This window comes from Perca fluviatilis, chromosome 1 (assembly GCF_010015445.1).
Source record: "Perca fluviatilis chromosome 1, GENO_Pfluv_1.0, whole genome shotgun sequence".
Taxonomy (NCBI): domain Eukaryota; kingdom Metazoa; phylum Chordata; class Actinopteri; order Perciformes; family Percidae; genus Perca; species Perca fluviatilis.
The window spans coordinates 33,263,542-33,277,836 of record NC_053112.1 but is presented as its reverse complement, the minus strand read 5'-3'; the positions used below and the strand labels follow the sequence as shown (position 1 = coordinate 33,277,836).

At 38.9% G+C, this 14,295-nt stretch overlaps 2 protein-coding genes across 7 annotated transcripts in view; both read left to right on the top strand.

Annotated features, from left to right (window-relative positions):
• The first annotated feature begins 1,830 nt into the window (after positions 1–1,830).
• Positions 1,831–7,863, top strand: uchl1 (ubiquitin carboxyl-terminal esterase L1 (ubiquitin thiolesterase)). Its single transcript, XM_039794237.1, has 9 exons — positions 1,831–1,969; positions 2,062–2,073; positions 2,562–2,690; positions 3,450–3,591; positions 4,338–4,423; positions 5,012–5,059; positions 5,664–5,733; positions 5,830–5,888; positions 6,773–7,863. The coding sequence occupies exons 1-9, from the start codon at positions 1,937–1,939 to the stop codon at positions 6,854–6,856; spliced, it is 663 nt and encodes a 220-aa protein (XP_039650171.1). The 5' UTR covers positions 1,831–1,936; the 3' UTR covers positions 6,857–7,863.
• Positions 7,864–10,007: 2,144 nt separating this feature from the next.
• Positions 10,008–14,295, top strand: part of LOC120555481 (LIM and calponin homology domains-containing protein 1-like) — a 32,665-nt gene continuing 28,377 nt past the window's right edge. For 3 of the 6 annotated variants that reach the window (XM_039794191.1, XM_039794199.1, XM_039794184.1), the window contains exon 1: positions 10,008–10,442. In XM_039794191.1, the coding sequence (XP_039650125.1) occupies positions 10,326–10,442 (117 nt within the window). In that variant the 5' untranslated portion in view covers positions 10,008–10,325. The remainder of the gene's footprint in view (positions 10,443–14,295) is intronic. The other 3 variants (XM_039794223.1, XM_039794207.1, XM_039794213.1) reach the window with 1 other exon arrangement.

Here is a 14,295-nt window from a genome sequence, read left to right as displayed (position 1 = left end):
CTAAGGATTACCAAGTGAATATGCATAGAATTTAAAATTGCACTTAATACTCAATAAACAGTATATTACAGTATATTGCTCTATACTGGAATAATAGCAGCACCCTGAACTTTGGTCACATTTGGCCACTGAGGTCTGTTGCACTTTAGATGATGTTAGCGCAATAAACAAGCATTTTCTTGCAGATTATGGTGGATTGAGAAACATGTGGAATGTTAGCATGAATGTCTTGAGTTAAATGTGTCATCCTGCAGGAGACAACTCACCACTGGTAAAAAAATAAATAATGTTAAACTACAATTGAGTCACATACAGCTTTAAAGGTAGTTGGCAACATATTGTTGCAAATATAGAACACATAATAAAAAGCTCTACTTGCTGCAGTTTTCTCTTTGACAAAAGTAGCAGTAGATTAGACCTAAAATTCCTTTTTTACTTTTCTCCCAAACTGTTAGGAAATACTGGCATCCTCTTTGTATCAGTGAACACAGTATAGTGATTAAATAAATTTGGTTCACAAAGGTCAAGTTAGTCTTTATGCTACTTAGCTCCATATCTTTATTCTGAAACAATTGGTTATGGTTCTAAAAAGACAAAAAAACGACCACCAGAATTTACAATTGTCTTATCTTTAAAAGCCAAAATAACATTTTTGCATAGAAAAACATTATCATGTGATTCCATATACGTCTTGCATTGCCAGACCTATCTCCACAGCACGTCTTCTATCATTATACACAATCTGTCCAGACATATTTCACAGAATGCACCTTTTTTCTTCAATGTTAGAGGTACATGTGCCTTATAAGAGAACAAAACTTATACATTATGTTCTTTATATTGGATGTCATCCACAGGTTATAGAAGAACATGAATACCATTTGTTGGCAATGTATTTCAACAGTTATTTCAGTTAGGGTGTGGCCATTCTTTCTTTTACACATGATTCACTTTCTTTTCAAAGTGGTCAATGGTACATTACACACAGCCACATTAGATGCTCAAGAACTATCCTTACAATAATTAACTGAAAGCTTTTCCATTTGCTGTTGTAGGCCTATTTCTACGGAAGAGGATTAGGGCCACGTGAAAATGTTAGTTCTGACTTCAAAGTCAGAATTTTAAATTAAAGTCAGAATTCATAGAAAAAAGTCCGAAGTCTGACTTTAATCATAGAATTCTGAGAAAAAACTGAATTCTGAGACTAAAATCAGAATTCTGAGAAAAGTGTCAGCATGCTGACTTTATTCTCAGAATTATGACTAAACTCAGAACTCAAATACATGTTTTAACATGTGGCCCTAATCCTCTTCTGCATAAACCTTACCTGGCAGGTAAATTAAATCTTTCCCAGCAAGCTCTGGTACTAGTGTTTTACATTACCGGCAGCAGCAACCACACCAATTGGTATGGAATAAACAGAAGACCTGTATGCAAATTAGCAACAAAAGAACAAATGAATCAACAGAAATTAGAACATTAGCCAGAACCATAGATTGTACGGTCAGAACCATTGTTGATAGGGAGCATAGCGATCAAAACGTCATACTTCTCTTTCTAGAAAGAACCAGAGCCATAGAGCTATATCTCTATCACTCTGGAAAGAACGTGATTAGAGTTGAGTGATCTCACATTTAGCGGTGTGATTTGTCTTAAATATTTTTATAATATGGATATATATCTTTCTATGATATCACTACATGGCTAAATGTGTAGCAAAAAAATATAACGTTAAAAATCACTGATATTTATTAGGAGTCCGGTTACATTATGTATACCACCGGTTATTTGATTTGAACCCCCCCCCCTGTTTGTCGGTAAGTGGTATGACCGGCAGCATAAAGTACGGGTACGCTCTGTAAGTTCAACTGACAGCTGCAGAAACCGACACAGCAAGTAGACACAATTTGCGGAGACACACCGAAACAGTGCAAACATGGAGTGGACACCAATGGAGATCAACCCCGAGGTGGGGGGGAATAATTGTTTGTTAATTTGTTAACACCGTAACATTTTCACCGACAACTAACTCACATGTAGTCTCTGTTTATGTCGTTTCAGATGCTGAACAAGGTGAGTAACAAACGGTTAGCTAAGTTAAACGCTGAGCAGTGTCGACGTATTGGTAACCGTTTGATTCAACTGTCAGGTAAGTTTTACAGTAGCTAGCTAGTTACATTAGTTTTGAGGGCAGTTAAACAATTACTGAGACGGCCGTTTAAACACCACCAGATCGCAACCACGCCATTAATACAAAGATTATAGTGCTATTGTGAACTGTATAAATGTAAAAGTCGTAACGTTAACGTTAGCTAGCTAATTATATCAAAAGGAGATGCGACAACAAACAGGAGAAGCGTTTATTTGGTTTTAATGAGCGTCAGCATCATCCCAGCGCTGTCCCCAGTGTCTAGGCTAAAGGGTGTGGTCTGACTGGACCAGCACAACGCAGCATCTTTGAACACCCTCCTAGGGATCATTTCTATGTCGCCTCTGAAACCACCGCTGTTTCACATGCATCGTCATCGTGTTTTGTTTATTTTCCTGGCTGTGCGTTCCAGATGATGAGCAAGCTAGGCGTGGGTGAAAGCTGGCGCTTCGTTGATGTGCTGGGGCTGGAGAGTGAGCAACTGTCCGCCGTCCCGAAACCATGCTGTGCCTTAATGCTGCTCTTCCCACTGACACAACAGGTAATAATGGCGTGGCGGTGGAGACTACTTCCTGGAAGGCATGGGTGGGGTGATCCAGTGATACAAGACTGTCTTGGGTGGGGTGAGACTGAGGTGCAGGGAGGGCATGGATGGATGGAGAGAGAAAAGGGCTGTTATGTTGTTATGTGATGGGTACAATAGGGCGAGACTGGATGATGGCAAGGAAATGAATCAGAAGATGTTTACCCTTTTTTTTTTTTTTTTTTTTTTTTTTTTAAATTCTCAATTTTGAGTTATCCTGTCAAACCTAGACAAATCACAGACCTATTACAGAAATCATTCTCAGATTTGCTTATAATGTTAATGAGAGCCAGACCACATCCCAATGGTCAACAGCCAAAATATACATAAAACTAAGAATTTAACTATTGAGTGTTTTTTCAATTAATCAAATATCAGTTGGTCTACAAAGTGTTTAGATCATTGTGAAAAATGATGAAAAGGAGTTTCCCATAGGTCAAAATGATGTCTACAAATGCCTTGTTTCGTCTGATCAGCAGTTCAAAATTTACAATAATATGAATAGAAAGGAGAAAATCCTTCCATTGGAGAAGCTGTAACTTGAATTATTTATTTTTTTGCTTTATAAATGACACCAATAATATATTGCCAACGTTTCTATTCTGTTGATTGCTGTTTCCAATTTTGATCTTAACCCATACGTGTTCACGTGGGCAGATGACCATGACTGTGCTCTATCTGATGACCGTGACCATGCTCTGTCTGTGTGTATTGCAGCATGAGTCTTTTAGACAGCAGCAGGCAGACAAGGTTGCAGGAGGCTCTGAGGTTTATTTCTTGAAGCAGACAGCAGTCAATTCCTGTGGCACCATCGCCCTGCTGCATGCTGTGGCCAACAACAAAAGCAAACTGACTTTTGGTGAGTGCAGATCAAATAAGCACTGTTACCGTAGTAAGTACAATATTGATATTACTAAATATGTATTTATAAAAGGAGCATAATGCTGACTGGCAGTATCAGTGACTCAGCCTTTTTTTTTTTTTTTTTTAAAGTGCAGAGATATCTTGCTTTCATTATTCAAATTACATACATTACTTTGAATTTTCTGTGTAGGGAAAATGCCAAACTTGCACCACTCTTTGTTAAAGCTAAAAATAGATAGAAAATCTTGAATTTGTGATGTCAAATCCAGGGACAGTGACGTGGGCTCAACATGTAATTGTTTTCTCTCCAGAATTAAGTTTACATTTAGGTGTATTATGAACATGTGTAAACCAGAAATGTAAACTCATTAGGATTATAGAGTTGGCACGCAAATGGGTTGAAAAATGAGGCCACCATATAAAGTGCTTCATTGACTGATGATGGAGCAGCCCTTAATTTCACTGCCCAGTCAAATCAGAGGTCCAGGGGTTAGTTCTCCAGTATATCTAAAGAAAAAAAGACCATTTGAAATATTTGCTGGGCAAACGAAATGAAGTGCATTTTTAAAATGGATGGCGCTACCATTAATTCTCCCCCTTTTTTTTTTCTATTTTAATAACTGGATAATTGGTGACACAGTTATTTGGTGAGGCGGGTTGTGATTTGAAATATTTTAATGTGAGTGAATGGCATTTGGTTTCTGACTTAACTTTTAGAGCATTTTTTTTTTGTCTGTTTAGATAGTGACTCTGCCCTGAAGAAGTTTCTGGATGAGACTGCAAACATGTCTGCTGATGACCGTGCCAAACATCTGGAGAAGAACCAGGTAAGATAAACATACAAACCGTTGAAGCTGCTTTATATTCTACTGCTAATTGAATTTAAAAGTTTCATTGTCCATGAGATAATGATTGGCAGAAGAGTATGGTTACGGTCTTATATAAAAATATAACCTCTTGATAGAATGTTGAATAAACACTTAAAATGTAATGACTAATCAATTAAAAATATTCAACTGCATTACTACATGTAAAAAAACAAACAAAAAAAAAAACCTAAATAAACCCAAAGCAAATACCTAATTTCTGAAACGTCTGCCAGTAATGCACCACCTACTGTACATGTTTTGTTTTACCCGCTTGGGGGCGCCAGGCACTGCTAAATCTTTGTCACTCAAAGGCGCTCTTTGATAGCTGCTAAATATTCTTGTATATTATTACGGAATGTACTGTTAGGAATGTGTGTCTTTTTAAAACCTCAAATCTGTTGTTGTTGTTTGTTTTTTCTTCTAAGCAACACGTAGTTAGTCACAGCTAATTTGCTAATCTTTTAGAAAGATCTCTGCGTGTGTATTTTAAAGTGTAGATTGTTTTAGCAGTATCAAACTGACATGTTCTGAATATTTCTTCTCCAGGCAATCTGTGAGGCTCACAATGAGGTTGCAGTGCAGGGCCAGTGTAGGGTAAGATACCTAACCACAATATCAACTACTTATGGCTTACATCTTATACCCCTTTCAGAAAGTAGATGCGCATATTTCAACATGTGACCTTCGTTGGATTCATTTATATGGAGTCCAGTCTGCAGGGTATCTCCATACACTTTTAATTATATACCTGAGAATTGCACTGATTTACAATGAATAAATGCCAGATAAAAGTTAAGTTTCGGTTTCCTGATAGTTCGTTCGTTCTTTCTTTCTCTCTTTTTTTTTATTTTTATTTTTTTATTTTTATTTTTTTTTTGCCGGTGAGTCTGTTAAATGGCATTTAAACATAAGTATCGTTGAACTGATTTCTGATCCTGGTAGCAATGCCAGTTCACCAAAGCCAGGCAGCCTCCAATGCCTGTCCGACCCTGGTCGACAGAGGAGGGTTATGAAGGATAGACCAGTTTGACCCGCATCACTGTTGGTCTGAAGGGGGTATTAGAGAGATGAGAGACTTTGTATGTAATCTAAATGATGTGTTGATGGCAACAAGTCGCTTTGCAGTGCTTGTCTTTTCTGAAGCCTTTTTGTATCCCAATATTTACTCTTCTCAACTCAAAAATGTCAACTTTTACAGCCGGAAGCTGACAAAGTCAACTTCCACTTTATTGCCTTTGTCAATGTGAATGGAGAACTTTTTGAATTTGGTAAGCATGTCAACTTATGTCCATTGAGTTATGTATATTATGTACCTGTATGTGTTTTCACGTTGTGGATTCCTAACTATCTTATTTGTTTTTAAGATGGAAGACTGGCTGGACCAGTAAAACACGGAGCTACTAAAGATGAGTCATTCATAATGGTAGGTAAAATGAGTCCTGGTATTAAACTGGAATAGGGAGTGGCTGTTCCTAAGTGTCTTGATTCAGTCAATAGGCCTGGCTAATGCACACTCAAATCTTCAATATAGATCATAAACAGTAACTGTGAAGAAGGCTGGTAAACTTTGAAATATGGTTACATGCTAATTAAACATCAATGTCTACAAAAATCCTAATTTAAGTATGGTTGTAATTTAGGCAACTGCCACTCCTCAAGCCATATAAGTTAGGTCTGTTTGTTAAATATTAGATAAATAAGAAGTCTCGTAAAAGCATAATGATTTTGAGTGATACAACTGAAAAAACAAAGTGCTTTTAGTCCCAATTTGAGGGTCATGTCTGTGCTAAGTCTTTTAGATTGTCACATCAAACTACCACAAGAGGGCACTACATGCATTAGTGATGAAATTTCAACATTAAATGGTGTGATGATTTATTGGATCTCATGTAAAGGAAAAACTATCTTTAAGTAAAAGTAGACCTGCATTCACAAATTTACTATATGGGTGGGCAATATTGGCAAAAACACAATGTAATCAATTATTTATAATTTTGACCAAATGTCACATGTTGATATATATTGCATATTGCAGTATTAATATTTTAGCGATATTTCCCAGCCCTACTGGGAGTATAAGAATACATGCAGTAAAATATACAAAACTAAATCCTCCATGTTTAAGACAGTCTTTTCTCTGTGGCTAGCAACCTTAGATGAAGTGCAGTATTTCTAGTTTATGCACATTGGAGCAAAAGTAACTTAATGAAACTTGAGTAAAAGTACATTTTAACAAATAACCTACACATTTTACTTAAGACTAAACTTGTATTTTTTTTTTTTTTTCTCCTTTTCATACATGCCCAGGATTCCTCCAAAGTGTGCCGTGGATTCATGGAAAGAGAGCAGGGCGAGGTCCGTTTCTCTGCGGTGGCTCTTTGTCACAGTTAGATATTCGTTGGGACATGCAACCAAATTGTTAACCAAAATGTCCTGAAGCATTCACATGTCAAACACAATCAGCAGGCACCCCAGAACAGCCTGCAAACACATACATCTGCAGACACGATGCACTACAACGCACACGTTGTTGCCACATACTGTACTTTCATCTCATGAACAAAGCATTCTTAAGCACACGTACACATAAACACAAACACGCCATTGAGTCCTTTTGATCTGCTGACACTTACTGTTACAAGCTTGTCCAAACCTTTTTTATGTGCTATCATTTAGCAATGGGAATTGTAAAACATAAGGTCAGATCTCACCACTGCTTGTGTGCACATGTGTATTTGTCTTTTTTTTTTTTTTTTGCAACTTGTTTAGTAATCATTGGTGCATTTGTGTCAAACTTAGAAACTGATGCTTAAATACCTTTTGTGCCAATAAATAGAATAAAGAAAAGTGAGAAGGAAAAGGCAAACAACTTGCATGGAGAAACGTTTTTCCTGTTTCTCTGAATGCCTTTAGTGGCCGTGTGGTTGAGATTATAAGGATCTGACATTCCTCAGAACAGCCCAAATGTATCCGTAGGAATAATTTAACCATTGTTCGTTGAATGCGTGCAACCTTTTGAGTGGTGTTCTTGGGTGACATTTCTCTGAAAGAAGGGTTTCCTTTGAGAAGTTTGAGTTTATAGTGCAAAATGGCAGTGGTTGACCTATGTTTTCAGAAATAAATACAATGGAGTTATGTTTTTACTTTATTTGGAAATGGCTTTTTTTAGTTAACAATCCACAAATGGTGAAATACACTATTGGTGTGCAGGTTTAACACAGAAAATAATAAAAGTAAAGTGCTACTCTATGTTGGGGTTGTCGTCATGCCGGCGGATAGTAGTGTATGTCTAGGCTGTGCACAAATTGTTTACCTTTCTGCACTTTCCAAATACTATGTTGCTGTAGTTCTGTTGGTGATGCAGCTTTGGGATTTCAATAAAGCAACCATTAGACTTATATGTGTCTCCTGGTGTGTTTCTAGCTCTTGCTTTAACCCAGTAATCTATAGCCCTTACTTGACTCTTCACCCCCCCCCAGTCACCAGTCTACATTTTAGCCTACACCCATTCATACTTCCGTCACATGAGGTGATGAAGTGGTTAATGTCCTAGGCCCTCACAGCTTGAGGCTCATCCTGACTATTCTTGGCTAGAGTTCAGCTGTAAAGGGATGAAACAGGAGGAGGATGACTGAAGAGTTGTCGATTGTCTGGTCAGTCATCTCATCGCTGTGGATACCGACACGAGACCTTTCTCTATGCTGCAAAATAGCAGGCACAGTGTGATATACAGTATAATGACCTACATGACAGGACTCTGTTGTGATAAAGACCAAGCCATTGTGAAAAAGGGCCAAAACAAAAAGGCCAATATATATATGTATGTATGTATGTGTATATATATGTGTATGTGTGTGTGTGTTAAGAAGGGGATGTGGGAGGAAATATGGCACTACTTTCCCCTAGTTCTCCATTCAGGTGATGATGTCAGTAAGTGTCATGCTCAGAAAAAAAAAAGTTTGACCTGCTGTTTAAAAATGTTAAATTTTCATGTAATACTAAAGGGCAGAAGATATCAACACAACTGTGTATGCAACTATTATCAAAAGCACTGATTACATTACTGATTACTGCCAAGCCATGCTTTGGTCAGTGTGTGAAATTCAGTTTGTAAGAGTTTATAGGATATTGATTTTGTGTAGATTTTACTCAATGACTGTAAAGAAAAACTGAGAAACCTTTTTAGTCTTTTTAATTGGGGCATAATTCTTACCTCAACCCACTTAAAGCCAGGGCTTTAGATATTATTGAGCACGTCGATGTTTTTTTTTGGGGGGGGTTAACATTATACAATGAAGAACGTGCACTTTGTACATATTGTTTAGACTGTATTTTAAATTTGACTAGTTTAAGGTTAAACATTTTTTATAAAGTATATATTGTGTTCCCTTTAAAGGTCCCATGGCATGAAAATTTCACTTCATGAGGTTTTTTAACATTAATATGAGTTCCCCCAGCCTGCCTATGGTCCTGCAGTGGCTAGAAATGGCGATAGGTGTAAACCGAGCCCTGGGTATCCTGCTCTGCCTTTGAGAAAATGAAAGCTCAGATGGGCTGATCTGAAATCTTGCTCCTTATGAGGTCATAAGGAGCAAGGTTACCTCCCCTTTCTCTGCTTTGCCCGGCCAGAGAATTTGGCCCACGCATGAGAGAGAGACATCTCTCTCATGAATGGACAGAATTTCGGGAAAGAGACTTCAGATACAGTATTAGGGGACCACTAAGGCCTATATAAAAGCATCCAAAGAGCACCATGTCATGGCATCTTTAAGTACCCCTCCGGTACAGAGCACACACTACTGTGTACATGGGCGGCATCATTATATTTGGCATCATTATATTTGGCCTAGGTTTACTATGTGTTTGTTTGTGGTAATTTGATTAAACACACATTTAGGAATATGCACCATTTACAGTAAGCACAATATAAATTGAAATAAAGGATGGAAACTACATTTTGATACAGGGCCCCTTGAAAATGCAATATTATATATGGTGCATATTTAAACTAATTTGCAATTAATCGAATTAACAAAGGCCCTTGAGAGTCTGAGGTCCCCAGGTTAGATACCTAATTTTCCTGTTTGGTAATCCAGCCCTGTGGACAATTAATTGAATAATGAACTGCACAAATACAATGTTGAAAAATCAAATAACTCAGACTTATTGGTGCACTGTGGAAAAATGATGTAAGGTATTTTTGCCCATTTGTGGTCCCTGTGATAAATAAGAATATATCTCTATCTTTCACGACTCAAACATACTGAACCCTTTAAAGCTCTACTTTTTGACATGTTCTTGCTTAATTTCTCTCTCAATTTTTAAAGCCTTTTTATTGCTCAGGTAAGCATGAAGCAAATCTCCTCAAACAGCCTCATCCAGTTGACGCAGGAGAACTTTGAAAAAACGGGACATCTTCTGCAATACCCTATGGCAATACACCATTTCTCTCTGTCTCTCTGTCTCTCTGTCTCTCTCTCTCTCTCTGTCCTATCTCTCTCGACCTCCCCCGCATAGATTCCTGCATGCGCGTTCACGTGTCTAAAATGCTCGGCAGCAGCCTCGCGCAGTTCGGCTGCGTACAAGAATCATTATTTTTAGCGCCTGGCTCGTGTTGCAGCGTCGGGGTCGCGAGAAGCTCTTTTTCTCCATCTCCGTGCCACTGTTTGAGCAGGACTCGTTGGGAGCACGAGAGAGCTACGCCACTCACTGACTGGTGCGTGAAGTTGCGGGGTGTAACGTTAGACGATAGAAAGCGAGGAGGAGGATAACGGACTGACAGAGCGGGGAGGGGAGCACCACCACCAACACATCTTTCCACATATCACTATCGGGTCCTAGTTAAACTGCCTGCCCGGAGATGGCTAGCCCCGCAGCAGGTCGAGATGTCCCGAATGCTTCGCCGCAGGACGAGCAGGAACATTCGGGGCCGAACCATCCCGAACCAGCCTGCCTGGAGGCACAGAAATGGATAGAGGTAAGTGAAGTGACCGCTCAGGGAGGCTCAGGGGCCTGCTGCTCCAGCACAACGGGGACAGAAACGGGTCATACTGGGGGATATAAATACATAGCCGACTGCACCGGTGCACCGTCACCTGTTGTGGGGACGATGCAGTGTCGGGTTACCGTGTGGGACAACGGCTCTCCGTGGACAAACGTTGTGTCTCAAGTTTTCACACGTGTGTCCCCCTAATGTTATTTGACACACACACGCACGCACACACACACACACACACACACACACACACACCAGCACTGTGGGGACTTTAACACCGACCAAGCTAGAAAATAAACAACAAACATAAAAGTAAATCCCTCAGTTGTTCCTGTTTTTTACTTGCTGGAAGGTGAAACGCCCCCTTCTCCAGGCGCGAGGGGATTCCGGTTGCCATGGTAATGAAACCGTGCCAGCATTCACGCACGAAATGCTGTACAGTACCAACCGTTGATCGCATCGGATGAGATTATCATGTGTGGTTTGCTGCATCCTTTCCACCGTCATCTGCTCGGATAAAAAACGCCTCTCTCTACAAGCCTGAGTGGTGAATCATAATTTTGCCCGTGGAGCTGAGTTATGACCTATTTTCTGCTGTCCCCGCTTAACTGCCTGCCAACTAGAATCTCATATTTTGGAAATAAAGTCTTGGAATTACAACAAAATGAACATTTATGTAAAAGTTTTGGCTTAAACTTCACACCTCAGCTGTGTTTTTATAAGACTCCCACAATCGGTTCTGCTTGTCATAGGCCTACACAAGCCAGTTTACAAGGCTACAGGCTGTGATAGAGAAGAAGATGATGGATATGTCTATCTGTTAAATCTGAAGGTAAATGCAAGACTGTAAACACTCAGTCCTGACATACAATTAGGAGGTTTGTGAATAAACAAAAACAAATTAAGATTTAAAAAAGAAGCTTATTTTCATTGTGGTCCTTGTTAGAGATGAGTTAGATGAAAAACAGGCAAGACGGGTTAAAACGGGCAAAATGGAACAAACATACAAAACAATTAATTAGTTAACAAACATGTCTTTACCAAGGTGAAGTTGAATTGTAGGAATGTCCAACAGCCAACAGCTCACTAAAGTAGCCATTTTTAATGGGATGTTGATGAATCAGTCCATAGGCCTACTGATAACACTGAAATCCAGTTTGAGATTAAACATCCAACCAGTTTAAAAAATGCCAATGTTTATTGCAATGGTTTCCAATTTAGGGTTCAGGAAACAAGATACTCCGATAAAACATATTTGAACATAATAAGGAATAAAACACATTTTGGCTGAACTGGTCCCAACCATATATTCCCAACCAGTAGACATATGCATCCACTGGTGAGGGCTGGCAACTAGAGATGGTTTCGTTGTCTGTCTGTCTGTCTGTCTGTCTGTCGTCTGTCTGTCTGTCTGTCTGTCTGTCTGTCTGTCTAAGTTAAATGGTTTGCTTGGGGCTGCATCTTTCCTCTATGATTACTTTTAGAATTTCAGAGGCCACAGAAGTAGATCATTCTTATCCCATCCACCAAGTTCAGATCTGTCAGTGTCCCAAATACAGTACAAGAAAATGTAAATGATCAGCATAATGAAAATCTGTCTGTGGAGAGTAATGGCCTATTTGGATGGCTTTAGAGGTGTTAATATGCACAGTCTAATTTTCCACCAAACTTGCACAGTTATGCCATGCATGATGTTGATGTTGGATGGCTCTTATCTCACATCTCATCCTTGTACCCTTCTCAATCACAAACATTTTTTACAAGATATATATATTTATTCCAGTTTGAAAGGATGAACTTATCAGCTAATTCTCAGACATCTCAAAGACATAGAACACCTTCATTCAATTGTTACATTATAAAGCAGGGGCCTGCTTTGTTGTATGTACTGAGCATACTTTTTCACTCACTAATGGTTAGAACTGGTTATCGGTTGGTACCTTTAACAAAATATGGCAAAACTCTGTGTGATTGTTTTGCACCCGTACAAGAAGTTTAAAATTAGCAAAGGTAGGATTTAGATCTGAAAATATGTGAGCATAGAATAAGGCAACAATACATTATCATCATAATAACACTTTTTGATACTTGTTAATCAAAATGAAACCCAGTGCACAACTCTTCCTCAACAAATGCTTTATTTCACAATTTATTTGGCTAACTTGCCTTCATCATGGTGGTCATGTTGTCTTAGTTTCTTTCTGGTTCCTGCAATCCATCAGTCAACATCACTACAAACTCCAGATAAATAACATTACAACCATCTTTTTTTCAAAAGATTTTTTTTTACAGTATGCAGAATTTCATTTCATTCATGCAAATATTTACAAGATATAAAATAAAAATATAGCTAGCGTTAAATACAAAATCGAAAACATGACATCCACATTTTTTTATTTGAAGATGTTTTCAACATACAATATTTCATCTTAACCCATCAATGGAAAAATAGCTTGGTGTTAAATTGTTACAAAAAAAACAAAACAGCAAAGGCTATTCTTTTAGCCTCATTGTTCTGAAACACAATATTCTCGAGTCTCTACTTTTGCACTTATGGATAAATCAAACTCATTTCGAAATCAATCAGTAGAGTTGACCTCAACACATCTTTTAATTGAAATTCATCTTGCTCTCAGTCAAAGCGTTACAAAAATGGCTTCAAAACGTTTACTAAATGAGCAAACTATTGGTAGTTTTATATACCCAAATGCAATGGACACATTCTGCTCTGCACTTAAAAAGTATTATGGATAGCTACATCATTAGTGAAACAATGTAGTCTAGGTTAATGCTGGCCAAAGTCTTAATCTCTCCCGCAGTGTCTGCTCAGTGTTCCTCTTGCTTTGTCGCCGTCCTGCCTCCTAATTCTCAAGTTATTTTCAGAGCGGTCAGGCTTACTCTATTTCTAGTGTATGCGCTCTCACAGGTGGGGATGATTCAGGGTTAACCATGCTACCCTACGCTCCATTCAGCATTCATGCGTGTGTGGTTGCCATGTCTGTAAAAGTATGCAAAGTGTATTAACACACACACACACACACACACACACACACACACACACACACACACACACACACACACACACACATGCCGATCAGCTATTACTCCTCAGACACGCCCCGGTTGGGTGACACTGGTCACTATGGAAACATAACATGGGCAGGCTCTCAGGTGTCACTGTTTCTAGGGGGGCAGTAGAGCAGTAGGCTATATATCACCACATGACCCAAGCAGGAAATTAGACTGGCACAGACAAGACCTTTCTGTTAAACAAAGTTAACCTCTACTGTCAGCGGAATATACGGTACATAGCAAGAAGGGTCTGTCACACGGAAAAAAAGAAAGAATGTTTGTGTGTGTGTGTGCGTGCCAGATGTCACAGCTGTCTGTCCTAGGCAGATTAACTTCAGTGGTCACAGACAGCCAGCTGTGTCTGAACGAGAGAGTGTGAGAGCAGGGATTTATGGGCTTTTCCATGCATCTAACGCTGTACGAAAGAATGAGAAATAATGATGACACAGACTTTCTGTTGGCAGAGATGTCCTTCATGCCTCAGTGGTCTTTGAAGTTTTTGTGAACAGTCACAGTTTGCCACCGACAAAACTAACCATGTTTTGTAAAGCATTAGAACGCTGCACACAACTTGCAGAAAGGTTAGTTATAATAGTATACGTAGTGTCATGATATGTCATTGATTGGCTCTGATTAGCGCTGTGCAGACTTTTCAAGTAGCATTAGTTTATGTTGTGAAAAAAGCAGTGCAGTAAACTATACTACATTCAGGATGCAAAGTACTCACATGCAAACTGACTAGTACTGGGTGAAATAATTCACT

Coding starts and splice junctions, on each gene's coding strand:
- uchl1 (XM_039794237.1), top strand. CDS start 1,937: ATGGAGTGGACACCAATGGAGATCAACCCCGAG. Junction 4,424..5,011: donor AACATCTGGAGAAGAACCAG/GTAAGATAAACA, acceptor TTTCTTCTCCAG/GCAATCTGTGAGGCTCACAA. Junction 5,734..5,829: donor TGGAGAACTTTTTGAATTTG/GTAAGCATGTCA, acceptor TTTGTTTTTAAG/ATGGAAGACTGGCTGGACCA.